General features: G+C 38.0%; 2 protein-coding genes across 6 annotated transcripts in view; one reads left to right on the top strand and one right to left on the bottom strand.

The window, feature by feature from the left end:
* Positions 1 to 15,035, top strand: part of LOC117995159 (zinc finger protein 883-like) — a 34,860-nt gene that overhangs the window by 9,092 nt on the left and 10,733 nt on the right. For 3 of the 4 annotated variants that reach the window (XM_069508251.1, XM_069508252.1, XM_034983158.2), the window contains 6 exons: positions 169 to 281; positions 1,626 to 1,722; positions 2,315 to 2,461; positions 3,569 to 3,670; positions 4,548 to 4,643; positions 5,956 to 6,463. In XM_069508251.1, coding sequence (XP_069364352.1) covers positions 169 to 281; positions 1,626 to 1,722; positions 2,315 to 2,461; positions 3,569 to 3,670; positions 4,548 to 4,643; positions 5,956 to 6,096 — 696 coding nt within the window. In that variant the 3' untranslated portion in view covers positions 6,097 to 6,463. Of the gene's footprint in view, positions 1 to 168; positions 282 to 1,625; positions 1,723 to 2,314; positions 2,462 to 3,568; positions 3,671 to 4,547; positions 4,644 to 5,955; positions 6,464 to 15,035 lie in introns of those variants that run through there. The other variant, XR_011238369.1, reaches the window with a different exon arrangement.
* klg (klingon) overlaps positions 13,766 to 15,035 on the bottom strand; it is a 113,287-nt gene continuing 112,017 nt past the window's right edge. For both annotated transcript variants that reach the window (XM_069508269.1, XM_069508268.1), the window contains 2 exons: positions 14,635 to 14,802; positions 13,766 to 14,185 (listed from right to left, as the gene is read on the bottom strand). In XM_069508269.1, the coding sequence (XP_069364370.1) occupies positions 14,039 to 14,185; positions 14,635 to 14,802 (315 nt within the window). In that variant the 3' untranslated portion in view covers positions 13,766 to 14,038. The remainder of the gene's footprint in view (positions 14,186 to 14,634; positions 14,803 to 15,035) is intronic.

Below are 15,035 nucleotides of genomic sequence, written 5' to 3'. Positions count from 1 at the left end.
CATTCCCACAAATGACTTTCGCACTTGGGGGTGTGCGGGGGCTGTGCGGGTGTGCGGGGCGTCTCCACCCTGATTGCGATTTCAACCTGTCGCGTACTAATTTTAACATTGTCCTTGTCTCGACTCTCAGTTGCTCGATTTTTCACAATTTAACTTTTTTTTTTGTAGAGTTCCCACTCTCCGTCCACGTGTCCTCAATGCAACGCCAAGTTCCACAGCATCGAAGCGCTGGCCAGGCATCTCGACCTCTCCCTCAACGACACTTGCGACCCAACTGTGAGGTCAGTGGGAGTTTGTTGTGGGCTCTTCTCAGACCTGGGCGCGTTTGGAACCCTCGTAGCTTTAGTTTTAAGTTCGCGTAAAAATTATCACCACTATATCTTACAAATCCAACAACTGACTATCAAAAAGTCAAATAAATCATTTGACTTTGACTCATTTGACTTTAACTTCATACCCGGTATAAGTCCCGCAAATTGCTAATGCGCGTGGCCGCCATTTTAGTGACGTCAGCACTAGACTGAAGTTTCGAGCTGTTGGTATATTTTTATTTCCGCTGTCGTCAAAATGACGTCATTTGTTAATGAGACATGGTTCCAGCGCAATAGCAATTTGCGGGACTTATACTTCGTCTCCCTGATGATCTCCCTGGAGCAGTGGTAAGCGCCCTGGTCTCATTAGTGGGAAGTCCCGGGTTCGATTCCCGACAGGGGTTTGGAATTTAATAATTTCCAAAATTCTGGTTTGGACTAGTGGGAGGCTTCGGCCGTGGCTAGTTACCACCCTACCGGCAAAGCTGTACCGCCAAGTGATTTAGCGTTCCGGTACGATACCGTGTAGAAACCCCCTCCAGGTTAGCCCGCATCCATCTTAGATTGCATCATCACTTACCACCAGGTGAGATTGCAGTCAAGGGCTAAGTTGTATCTGAATTAAAAATGCCCGCGAATATAAAAGGAAAGGAGATCGCCCGTGAGCCCTTTTTTGTGGCGTCGTGTAAAACTAATTTTTTTTTAAATGTGTTATTTTTTGAAACCCCTATCATTGAAAATATCCACAATTACAGTTAGAATCGTAAACATCCATTTATTTTAAAGAAGTATTAATTATATATAATATCTCTCCCTGTCTGTCTGTGTGCGTGTGTAATAGTGTCTGTGCCTGTGTGTGTATAAAGTATTAATCTAAATATATAAAAGGAAAAGATGACTGACTGACTGACTGACTGATCTATCAACGCACAGCTCAAACTACTGGACGGATTGGGCTGAAATTTGGCATGCAGATAGCTATTATATCCGCTAAGAAAGGATTTTTTAAAATTCAACCCCTAAGGGGGTGAAATGGGGGTTTGAAAGTGTAGTCCACGCGGACGAAGTCGCGAGCATAAGCTAGTTAAATATAACATACATATGCTGATACATATATCAGCAACATAAAAAATAAGATTTCTTTATAACCAGAGTGAATAAATGGAAATCGTTTGCAGAATATAAAAAGGTAATTATTTGTCTACAAAATAAAAAATTAAAACCATGGTGACATAACAATTATATTGGGGGGGGGCAAAGCTCCTAAGAAAAAAAAAAAAAACTCCTATCTCCTTTCAATGTAACTTGTTTCAGGCCATGTCCATACTGCGGGGAAGGGTACCCATCCGATGAAGACCAGAAAGAACATCTGCAGCTTCACCATAAAGACGAGAGCGTTAGTTGCGACGAGGTAAGTCACAGTATGGCCGTGTCAAAATAGCTGTTCTGTTTGGTGGTCGTTTTATAATATGACTAGCTTATGCTCGCGACTTCGTCCGCGTGGACTACACAAATTTCATCTACATTCCAAATTTCAGCCCGATCCGTCCAGTAGTTTGAGCTGTGCGTTGATAGATCAGTCAGTCAGTCACTTTTTCCTTTTATATAAAAGAGGTCTGCCAATTTTTGAAATTCTGATACAAGTTTGCCTTTGACAGCAATCTCACCTGGTGGTAAGTGATGATGCAGTCTAAGATGGAAGAGAGCTAACTTGAGAGGGGCAGTTTTTATTAAAACCATATCCCTTATCAGTTTTTAGAGAATCAGTAGGCGGGTGTGGAAGTAACATGTGTGCCTCCTACCGCGAGCTAATGTTCACTAGCGCCATCTAGTTTACAGGTCGAATACTAAAGTCAGTGATCCCTTATCAGTTTTTAGCGAATCATTAGGCGGGTGTGGAAGCAACATGGGTGCCTCCTACCGCGAGCTAATGTTCACTAGCGCCATCTAGTTTACAGGTCGGGTACTAAAGTCAGTGTTACAATTTTTGCTTTTACTTCCAGTGTAAGAGAACGTTCAACAACGAGCGGTCGTACGCCATACATTACCAGCGCGTCCACCTCGGAGTGAAGCTGAAGCAAAACAAGCCGAGGACTCTGAAGCGGCCCAGCGAGAGTGTGGTCTGCGAGATATGCGGGAAGAAGTGCATTGTGAGAACCACTATTATTAAATAATTTTAATAATTAAAAAAAATAAAAATTTATAACTACTATTATACTACGTAAAACGCCCATTACATTATCCAATTTGCAGAGCGCTAGATGAGCTAGCGTGCTTTTTTCGGGTTGTGCCACACAATATTTTTTTAAAATTGGAGAGGAAAGGGGAATATTAGTCATTTAACATGGCTAATATTCTTTTTAAAAAAAACGAGTTTTAAAAAATCCTTTCTTAGGGGATGTCTACGTCATAATAGCTATCTACATGCCAAAAGTCAGCCCGATCCGTCCAGTAGTTTAAGCTGTGCGTTGATAGATCAGTCAGTCAGTCAGTCAGTCGGTCACCTTTTCCTTTTATATATTTAGATTTCAAAAATATTTAACGAAAACTTACGAAGTTATAAGCTGGTTGTGTTGAGGAGTTGTCCTCACAAGAACATGGTCACCCCAAGCGAGTGGCTGTGTGCGAACGGGACGGCTGGCGTCGATCGTGCGCGCTCTCGCTCGCGCGGCTCGAGTCAGCTGGTGCATGCGGTCATTACTACTAACTAGGTGTTCAAACGTGCAGGATTTTTTAAAGGAAAAACGGAACCCTTATAGGATCACTTTGTTGTCTGTCTGTCCGTCTGTCTGTCAAGAAACCTACAGGGTACTTCCCGTTGACCTAGAATCATGAAATTTGGCAGGTAGGTAGATCTTATAGCTGACATTTGGGGAAAAATCTGAAAACCGTGAATTTAGGGTTAGATCACACAAAAAAAAAATTGTGGTCATGAACTAATAACTAGTATTTTCAACTTTCGAAGTGAGTGACTATATCAAGTGGGGTATCATATGAAAGGGCTTCACCTGTACATTCTAAAACAGATTTTTATTTATTTTTATGCATCATAGTTTTTGAATTATCGTCCAAAATGTCGAAAAAATACGACTGTAGTACGGAACCCTCATTGCGCGAGCCTGACTCGCACTTGGCCGGCTTTTTTTTCTAAATAACCCTTAACCCGTAGTAAAAATGCAATCGATTCTGTTACTGATTCTGAACAAAGTAAATAAATAAATTATTTGACTTTGACTTAGAATAAATTATTGTTGTAGACGAAAGCGACGTTAACCTACCATCAGCGCATACACACCGGAGAGAGGCCGTTCCAGTGTACCGAGTGCCCGAAGAAGTTCAGTGTCTTTCAGAGGTTACAGGTATGTTGACTATACGCTATACGCGGAAAGGAGTTAGTACGGCACTACGTTACGTAATTCCATACAAATGAAAGAGACAAAAATCTCAGTGAACGTTAACCAACCAATCACAAACGAAACTATGTTTTTGTTTCGAATTGAATTTCGAATGTTTTTTGAAAAACATGTTTGTGATTCATAGGTTGGTGACTCAAAATGGTTGACGCCCACTGAGATTTTGATAATGCAATCTGAGATGAAAGTGGGGTAACCTGGAAGGGGTATGTCAGTTTTTAATAAACCCATGCCCCTTTGGTTTCTACACGGCATCGTACCGGAACGCTAAATCGGTTGGCGGCACGACCTTGCCGGTAGGGTGGTAACTAGCTACGGCCGAAGCCCACCAGACCAGACCAGAAATTTAGAAATTATAAAATTCCAAACCTCTGCCGGGATCGAACCCGGGACCTCTCTCTAATATGATCACAGCACTTAGGTAGGTCGTCAAATGTGAAGGCTGTCAATAGAATAGAATAGAATAGAATGTTTTTTTAATCATGTAAACTTTTTGCAAGTACTCATGAATAGTCAGGTTTAATTTACCACTGGTTCGGAATGCCGTTCCTACCGAGAAGAACCAGCAAGAAACTCGGCGGTTGCTCTTTTTAATTTTTCAATTTACAATATTATTATACCGTACTATACAAGCCATTGCAGCCCCGTGCATTGTTGGAGCGAGTCAATCCGCATTGGGCTAGCGTGGCAGACTACGGCCTAAACCCTTCTCACTCTGAGAGGAGACCCGAGCTCAGTAGTGGGCCGGTAGTGGGTTGCTCACGACACAAACGATAGAGACAATAATCTCAGTGGTGGTCTCATCTAACTGGTGTTTGCACAGATTCACCTACGGACTCACACCGGGGAAAGTCCGTATCAATGCAAGCATTGTCCGAAGGCGTTCAAGCACAAGGCGGCTCTCAACAGACACGATCGAGTAAGTTTATTGCTTAACCTTAAAACTTCGCGTACCGAGGGTTCCGTACTACAGTCGTATTTTTTCGACACTTTGCACGATTAATCAAAAACTATTATGCATAAAAATAAATAAAAATCTGTTTTAGAATGTACAGAATGTCAAAAAAGATATCTGGCATCGACATATTTCATGACTCAGCTACTGCATTCAAAAAAAAGCTCTTATCATTTTACGGTGGGTTCATCTCCTAAGTAACTTAATTATTAATTGTTTAGTTTAGTAGTTAGTCAAGTTCTTTTTATTTGTCTAGATATTTTGCAAATGCTGTGTACACATTTTATAGATACATTTATCAGCCTGTGTTTGTCTATAAGTGTCGTAGTTTGTGTTAAATTAATGTATTGTGTGTTCCTAATAAATAAAATAAAATAAAATAAATACAGGTGAAGCCCTTTCATGTGATACCCAACTTGGTATACTAATCTTACTTTGCAAGTTGAAAATACTAATTATTTGTTCATGGACATATTTTAATTTTTTTTTTTGGTGATATAATCGCAAATTTCTCGATTTTCGAGTTTTTCCCCTTGTGCTATAAGACCTACCTACCTGCCAAATTTCATGATTCTAGGTCAACCTATAGGGAAGTACCCTGTAGGATAGACAGACAGATAAAACAGACACTAACTTTTTGTGTCAAATTTCATGTCAAAAGTACATTTTAGTCCTTATTTTAAAGGTGAACCGTACTTTTAACATGACAGTGGGGCTGATTCTCTTGTACACAATCTCTAAACTAAAATGACACGTCTAAATCTATTGCTATCCCTGTCATAATGTTGCTTGCGGAAAAGGATAGCAGCAGGTTTAGACCCGTTAATTGAGTTTAGTTTAGAGATTGTGTACAAGAGAATCGGCCTCAGTGAACCGATAAAGTTAAAATGGCGCGTGAGGAATCATTTTTTACAGACTATAAAATGTTATAGTGGCAATGTGCAGGGCACATAGTTCGTATAACCGATAAACGTTGGGGTCCCAAGGTGCTAGAATGGCGACCTCGCACCGGCAGACGCAGCGTTGGAAGACCCCTCACTAGGTGGACGGACCAGACGAGTCTGCGGGAGCCGCTGGATGGCGGCGGCGCAAGACCGTGGCGTGTGGAAGTCCCTACAAGAGACCTATGTCCAGCAGTGGACGTCTATTGGTTGATGATGATGATGATGATAAAATGTTACTTGGGCTTTGGGTCGATTTTTCCATCTGCATCCTACCGACTGCGCCAAACATAGATCTCAAACCAAAACAGTAAAATTGATTTTCTTCTCTCCAGGTACACACGGGGGCGAAGCCCTACAGCTGTTCCCACTGCGGCAAGTCGTTCTCGCAGTCCAACTCCATGAAGCTGCACGTCAGCACGGTGCACCTCAAACTGCCGGCGCCCTACCGCGCGCGGCGCTCCAAGCTTGTGTGAAACTACTTCTGACGACCTCCCTGGCCCAGTGGTGAGTGCTGTGGTCTTATTAGTGGGAGTTCCCGGGTTCGATTCCCGGCAGGAGTTTGGAATTCCGGTTTTGGCTGTGGCTAGTTACCACCCTACCGGCAAAGACGTGCCGCCAAGCGAATTAACGTTCCGGTACGATGGAGAAACCAAAGGGGTAAGGGTTAATAAAAACTGCCACACCCCTTCCAGGTTAGCCCGCTTCCACTTTAGACTGCATCATCACTTACCAGCAGGTGAAATTGCAGTCAAGGACTAACTTGTATCTGTAAAACTACCATGAAATCGTGTAAATATCTACAAAAACATTGTATACTGTGTACATATACGTTGAACTAAGCCTTTTGTTTCATTTCCTATCCTGTAGTACATTTCTTAGAGATCGACAGTGATTGAGATCAAAATTGGTATAACACACAAGTGGCGCCATCTATCTGTAGACAACAAGTTGATTGATGGTAAACATAGATATGGCTACAGTGAGATACTCCAAATACTAATAGCCCCATCTATTTGTCTCAGTGGACAACAAAGTAATGTTAAATACTAAACATAGATAGCGTGAAAAAATACTAGTAGCGCCATCTATGCCTTAATAGATGTCAGTCAGTTTTAAAAAGTAAAACCAAGACAAAAAGTTGTCTTGCGCCCCACCAGGCCATGCCTCAAGGCCCATACTGCCGTTGCGACTTGCGGCCAAACGGAGAAGACCCGCCATTATTAACTATAAATTAATAATGATTATAATTATTTATATTGAATTTTTCGAAATGGGATTTTGAAATAAAAATGCCAAGTGAATATTTTGTAATAAAGTTACACGTTTAATTACTACTTACAGGAGTCAGTGTTTTTTTTTATTTTAAAAAAATCGATTTTCAAAAAGGCGTCTTTCTACAGCCAATCAAATTTTTACAATTTTACGACCTAGTAAATATTTAATTTTTTTCCAAATTTTTTTTCCTAAAAAAATTACACCTAGTTTGAAACTATAATTGAATGGCGGGGTTTTGCGTATTTTTCACCACCGAAGTTCAAAAATATGGGAAAGAATATTAAATAGTAGCAAGCATATATATGTATTTAGGTACCTACATTTTACATTTTAATGGCAGTGGCAATTTTTATAAAAATAATGGATCCGTACATTAATGATATTGTAAAATAATTACACAATTAAGTAAATATTATTTTGAATCATTTCGAACGTGTTCAAATGTGAATATTTTTATAGCGCGTCCAAACTAAAAAACCGGCCAAGTGCGAGTCAGAGTTCTGAGTGAGAGTTCTGTTCCGTGGTTCCGTAGTACATTCGTATTTTATCGACTAAAAACTAATATGCACAAAAATAAATGAAAACTTGTTTTAGAATGGAATAGAAAGAACAGGGGGGCGCTGTTGGAGAACTAAGGCTTGAAATATTCAAACAAAAACAAAGGGGACACTTGACGGCAACGTTAGTTTCGATTTTAGCCACACGCTAAGATAGCCTTGTCGCACTGTATGTATATGTAATCTATATATATAAAAGGAAAAGGTGACTGACTGACTGACTGACTGAATGACTGACTGACTGACTGATCTATCAACGCACAGCTCAAACTACTGGACGGATCGGACTGAAATTTGGCATGCAGATAGCTATTATGACGTAGGCATCTGCTAAGAAAGGATTTTTGAAAATTCAACTCCTAAGGGGGTGAAATAGGGTTTTGAAATTTTGTAGTCCACGCGGACGAAGTCGCGAGCATAAGCTAGTGACTAATATTTAACAAAAACAGCGAATTTCAACTTAGCAACACCGAATAACAAGGGCTGTCCCCTTATTATGCGGCGTTGCTGTGACACTTCACAAGATGGCGGCGTTAGTAGTTAGTTTTTTGGCAAAAGCTGTAACTAGAATGTCACAATATGGCGGATTTCGAATAGTTTGCACGCGCTATATATTGTTTGGTAATTTTTTACTGCAATATAATATTTTAAATAAGTACTTGCAAATATGTATTTAATTAACTAAATAAAAAAATAGCATGATAATTGTTTCTAATTTTTTACACAATACAATAGTGATGTGTTCAAATATTGCTTTGGATTTCATGCTTAAATTAATATTGCACTTAAAATTAATTACATCTTTTATACAATTTTAGGACCGTATCATATAATTACGTCACAAATTCTGGAATCCCTTAACGTCACAAGAACTGTTTTTTTTGAAAAAAAATTTAATCCCATAGTTAGCGACCATGTCTCGGATCCATATGTCATCACTGGCAACACGCGCTGTTCGAAGACTTTGGTCTTCAAGCACTGAAGAATTGTGAAAACAATATGTAAATGCACCACAGATATGTCAGATTTGCAACTGGCGTGGCCCCCTCAGTCCCTCTCGCTCAAGCAGATTTTCTTACTTGTGAAATGTCATTCCTTCTACACTTCACGTTGTTTGTCAAATACTCACGTACAAATACATTTTGACAGACAAAAAAAGTGGCCACGGTGATAAGGACAAAACATTATCATTTTGTCACGTTCTAATAAGAGCTTAAATGCATTTAGCTATCTCGCTCTAACAGTAAGTGTCACAATAGGGCTACTTCTAATAGTCCTTGTTCTGAGAAATGCACGTTAACATTATAACCCCTTCCCATACTTAGTGACGTAATTAATATGGAGCCATTAAAAAACCAAAAGAAAATAGGTTACACACATAGATAATAGAGATAATATTTTTTTTTATTATAATAATCACTAAAATAGCGTAGGTATATCACTAACACGTGTTTATTGCTTAATATTAATTTAATATTACTACGTAATTATTAATAAATTCATTTATATGGATGTGATGTTATATTTTTCATTGGGAGTTCAATTTGGTGTTATTTGAAATTTAAAAAAAAAATATTAGGCTGAATAGAAGTAATCCTTTGCCTTTAAACCGTGAAATAAAAAAAATATAAAGATTTTTTTTATTTTTAAGAGCTAAGTCTACGAGCAATAAAAAAATTGTTTAAATTCTAATCGCTATTATTCTATTCAATAAATAATTTATTTATTATTATTCTTATGAATAGATTTATTATGATTTTCAAGTAACACCAAATGTATCTTTACAAATAATGACAGATATTTATAAGCGCTACACATAGTTACTAATATTATATTAAATGATTTGGACCTTATCAAACAAAAATCAAATGATTTTTGAAAACACATTTTATGTACAGTGCGACAAGGCTTTCTTGGCACTTGAATGACATTGACAAGGGGGCGCTGTTGGAGAACATAGCACGAACAAAGGCTAGAATATTCAAACAAGAACAAAGGGGACACTTGACGGCAACGTTAGTTCCGATTTTCACCACGCGCCAAGATAGCAATGTCGCACTGTAGGTAGGTAGTTGCCAGTAAAAAAAATGTTTCTCAATTCAAAATTATTACAATACTACAAAAAAAAACCACAGAAAAACATTTTTTACGTAGTGATGTTGTTTCATAAGGTCCGCAAATATGTATAACTACAGGATTTTTAATGGTGATGTGTGTGTTCATTTAATGAAATTAGCCGTACGCTTCAGTCTAGTTTAAACAATTTTAAATGCAAAAATAATTACAAGTTAAAAACGTTTTAGAGTGTTTTTAACCCTGGCATAAATTAATTATTCACAACACTAATACCTTTTAAAAATGCTGTGGACTGACCAACTTTAAATTATTGAAGTAAGGCCGGCGGGGTGATTACGAAACGTTGCAGTAGCGACAGCAACGCGACAGCAGTAGCAATGCGACAGTTCATTTGCTGTGTCTCTTCTTCTTCTTCTTATTTCGCTTTATGGCTATTGCTGTCTGTCTCTAGCCGATTGCGAGATACGTTATCACCCCGCGGGATCCACTAAAGCAGTTATAGGTCAATCATATTATTGGAAGATGACGTAAAAAAATTACGTCATCTATCAATAAATCTGACTGCTGTACTGAACACATCTTTACTATATCCGCAGAAAGAAGTTAGTTTAGCGCTCTCTTTGTTATGTACTCCCATACAAATGATAGAGGCAAAAATCTCAGTGGGCGCTAAACATTTTGTGTCACCAACCAATCACAAACGAATCTAATCGAATTCCGAATGTTTTTTTAAAACATTTTTTTTGATTGGTTGGTGCCCCAAAATGGTTAACGCCCATTGAGATTCTTGTCCCTATCATTTGTATGGGATTACGTAACAGAGATAGCGTTATACCAACTTCTTTCCGCGGATAGGGTATATGCCTTGCATTGGAAATGGAATAAAGGTGCATACACACTTGTGTGTTGTTTTGTGTGGCAACGAGGAAGTTTCCTGGCAATGTTCGATAAAATTTTCCTAGATGGCGTTGAATACTACCACCACTAAAGATGAAAAATAATACCTATATCTATATGATCTATGCTTTAAATTTAAATCAGATGCAAAAATTATTAAGTACTTCTAATATTATAGGTAGTTCACAGATTTTGTGGGGAAGATACGTAAGGAAAATTGCAGTGCACGCTAGCTCTTACTCTTCATCTATGTGATTGATTGACACGACCTAAACATTAAAGCATAGATAATATAGATACAGGTATTATTTTTTATCTTTAGTGGTGGTAGTATTCAGCGCCATCTATGAATTTTTTCGAACGTAGCCTAGAAACTTCTTCACTAGACATACTGCTGCGGCAATATCCTTCATCTGCCACCGATATAAAATTTTAGGTAACTTATAAATTAAGTATCATTTTGTCAATATACAAAAAATTTGGTGTTGAAATTAACCGTTTTACGATTATCCACTATCCTTAAAGAGTTAATAGTCACTCCATATTATATAACGCATCCCAACTAACAAAGGGTAATCGTTGCCGCCATGTTGTGACGTCTTAGCTATTTTGATTCAATATACCTATTATTTTGTAGGACAAAATATATTCAATCGCTTTGGAGGACAAAACCTACTGAATCCATTCAATCGATTTTGTAGGACAAAATCTACTGAAATATAATCCATCAAAATATATTTCTAGCTAACTATGACGTCACAATATGGCAAACACGGATTTTTAGTTTGGACACGTTATAAGTTGATAAATCGGCCAAGTGCGAGTCAGACTCGCGCACCAAGGGTTCCGTACTACAATCGTATTTTTTCGACATTTCGCACAATAAATTAAAAATAAAAACTTTTATGCGTAAAAATAAATAAAATATTACCATAATATAATATGATACCCCACTTGGTATAGTAATCTTACTTTGAAAGTTGAAAATACTAATTATTTGTTCATGAACATTTTTTTTGTGAACATTCACGGTTTTTGGATTTTTTCCTTTACTTGTGCCATAAGCCCTCACTACCTGCAAAATTTCATAATTCTAGGTCAACGGGAAGTACCTATAGGTTGTTTGATAGGCACGACATACAACAAAGTGATCCTATAAGGGTTCCTTGTTACTTTTGAGATACGGAACCCTAAAAATACATTAAAATATGTACCTAATTGTATAGAAAAATATATTTACTAAAATTGTGCGCGCATAGCTTTATAGGTCATTAAAAAAAGGAACCGAATGAAATAACTTCAATCGATATTAATAAAATTAATATAACGTATCAAAGTAGGTGTTATATCGATTTTTTTTTTTTTTAAATTCAGATACAAGTTAGCCCTTGACGGCAATCTCACCTGATGGTAAGTGACGATGCAGTCTAAGGTGGGAGCGGCCTAACCTGGAAGGAGTATGGCAGTTTTTATTAAACCCATACACCTTTGGTTTCTACACGATATATTTTGCAAGTTAAAAAAATCATAGAATTGTACAGAGTAGTAGATAAATTATGATGCATAAATTAAATTTATTTAGCACTGAAATATGATGCATAAATTATTATAAAAGGGAGTGACTACTGACGTCGGGTACATGACAAAATTTTGCGGCCATTTTAATTGCCTGAATTTATGGTATTCTCAACGGGTTGCGAAGCTGAAGTGGCAATGGGCACTGGGCAGGGCACATAGTTCGTACAACCGATAGACGTTGGGGTCCCAAGGTGCTGGAATGGCGACCTCGCACCGAAAGACGCAGCGTTGGAAGACCCCCCACTAGGTGGACGGACGACATAAGACGAGTCTGTTGGAGCCGCTGGATGTCGGTGGGGTAAGACCGCGGCGTGTGGAAGTCCCTACAAGAGATCTATGTCCAGCAGTGGAGTCTATCGGTTGATGATGATGGTATTCTTGTTCAACAATGCATTTCAGTTTCACTTTCAGAGCGTCAACCAATCAGAGGTCGTTTTGTGCCATGACACAAAGTGACGTTAAATTTGACAGTTCTTGTATAGAGAGGTGTCAAACAAAAAATTACATTATATGAAATAATGTCACATACCCTCTTACGAAACCTACGTCCCATACATATAGAGAGAGAGCCAGCGCGTGCCAGACCTTCGTTATTTTATAAACGCTGAAAGTTTCTCTGCGTATTGCCCCCAACACGGTGAGGAACGATCAGCGACTATGAAGTTTAGATCATGGTGGCTTTGGGAGATGACAGATAATAAAATATGTAAAAATATCTTACGTCAAAGTATAGTCTAATTTTTAATTTTTGTTTGAAATAATATGAGAAATAACGTCATGCATTAACTTTTATAAATTGCTAAACTTTAAGGGTGTCTGGCAGGGGATTGCCACAACACTAAGTGTCTGGCAATGCATGACGTGATTTCTAATACTATTCCGAAGAAAATATAAAAAAATTAGATTTTATACTTTGTCGTAAGATTTTTTACACCTTTATTACCTGTTATCTCCCAAAGTCACCATGATCCAAACTCCAAAGTCACTGATCGTTCCTCCATGTGTTAGGGACAATACACAGATAAACATTCAGCTTTTATAAAATAACAAAGTTCTGGCACGCGCTGGCTCTTAGTCCAATATTTCTAATTTACATTTACATTTATTTCTAATACAGACCATTTTGGAATTACATAATATTATTAATTATAAATAATTTAATTTAATTTAATTTATTTTTGCTGTTGGTTAGTTTTATTTTAATTTTCGAATACAAAAGTCGGGACATTATAAAATATTTAGGATTGAATATTAATATATTATTTAAAATAGTGTTGCAATAAAATAAGGTAAAACATAATAAAATAACTTTATATACTTAATTTTTTCATTTTACCTTCGTTTTTTGAATTCCACACTTTTTTTAAAAAAATTTGTTTAATTAAAAGAAATTATTATGTGAAACCCCATTTTATTATTAACACGTACACAATAATATTACAAAAAATTAATATAAACATAAAAAGCTTTGGTATTCAAATCACATAAAAAACATTATTATATTATAGAATACCTACTTTTAGGATATTCTACAGGTTATGCCATTAAATTTCGATCTGCCGCATCGGAAGCATCGAAGACATGATGACGTCAGCAGAGGTCAGCACTGAGCCTCAACTTATACGGTTGACATAAATATTTTGTAGTACACATTTGTAAGATTTAACTTCAGCGGGGAGGGGCAATGCACGCACAACAGACGGAAACGTTTAAGTGCGGAAACCAGCCCAGAGCGAAGAAGAAGAAGAAGAAGAAGATTTAACTTCTCAAGCGCCATTTTAACTTTTTGTGTCAAATTTCGTGTTAAAAGTACGACTTTAGTCCTTATTTTAAAGGAAAACCCTGGAAAACCGTACTTTTGACATGACAGTTGACCCGTAAACTTAAAATGGCGCATGAGAAGTCACTTTTTATGGACTATACGTGGCTTTACCTTAGTTCTTTACATCAATGTATCAAAAAGTATTTATATAAATATTAAAATAAAAATGGAACGTCAAAATTTACTTTCAAAATGGTGGTAGAACTGTAATCATCCGAGAAGGTGGGTATATAAGGCGAGGAGTACTGTGCTCGTCATCATTCGATGCCTGACTGCTGACGCGAACATAGGGGATAATTCGTCCGCGTGGACCGAATGGGTACCACCCAGTGTGTGGAATTGGAAGATGTCGCTTACCTGAAAGAAAATATTTCAAATTGCATAAAATAGTTCAATAGATACGAACTTAAGCCTGACTATTCCTACCTACCTTCATCGGAAGTGAAAGTAGGACACACAAATCTGAATCGCACTAACGGAGTGTTTAGGAATCTACACTATATATAGAAGTTTCAAGATGTCACCATCGGCGCCACTGGCGCTACCGAGCAAGACAACCGCTCAGTGGGAGATCTCCCTAATTTATACGGTCGAGCCAACACATCACTCTTGTACAGATTACATAAGAATTACATTAGGTACTAAGTATTTATTCTTAATACTAGATACTATGTAAATTCCGCGCAACGGTTTTACCTGTACACAAAAGTTGTTACTCTAACTTACCTCGATATTTTAGCGTTTCTAACTGTCTTATCATCACGCTAACTATTGTAGGGTTCAAAATCGTGAGTTTGAAATGTTACCTCATTCCACCCATATCTGTTTTTGGCCTGGACGATGGCCTCGTACACAGCCCCAGGGTCCAGACCCCGTAACTCGTGCGTCACTCGATGGGTCAAGGACCCCGCGGGCTCTGGGGCCTGAATGACCACGTCGTGCCATCTTCCAGGCTGCTGGAATGACTCGTTTATCTGAAATTTAAACCATATTCCATTATTTTAGAAGTAATTACTTAGAATATCATCATCATCATCTTGATCAACCCACCGCTGGCTCACTATAGAGCACGGATCTCCTCTTAGAGTGAGTGGGTTTAGGCCATAGTCAGCACACTATGGCCCAATGCGGATTGGTAGACTTCACACACCTTTGAGAACATGGAGAACTCTCAGGCAAGCAGCTTTCCTCACGATGTTTTCCTTCA

The sequence above is a fragment of the Maniola hyperantus genome, chromosome 28 (assembly GCF_902806685.2).
Source record: "Maniola hyperantus chromosome 28, iAphHyp1.2, whole genome shotgun sequence".
Lineage (NCBI taxonomy): Eukaryota > Metazoa > Arthropoda > Insecta > Lepidoptera > Nymphalidae > Maniola > Maniola hyperantus.
The sequence above is the reverse complement of the archived record's forward strand: the minus strand, read 5'-3'. Positions and strand labels throughout refer to the sequence as shown.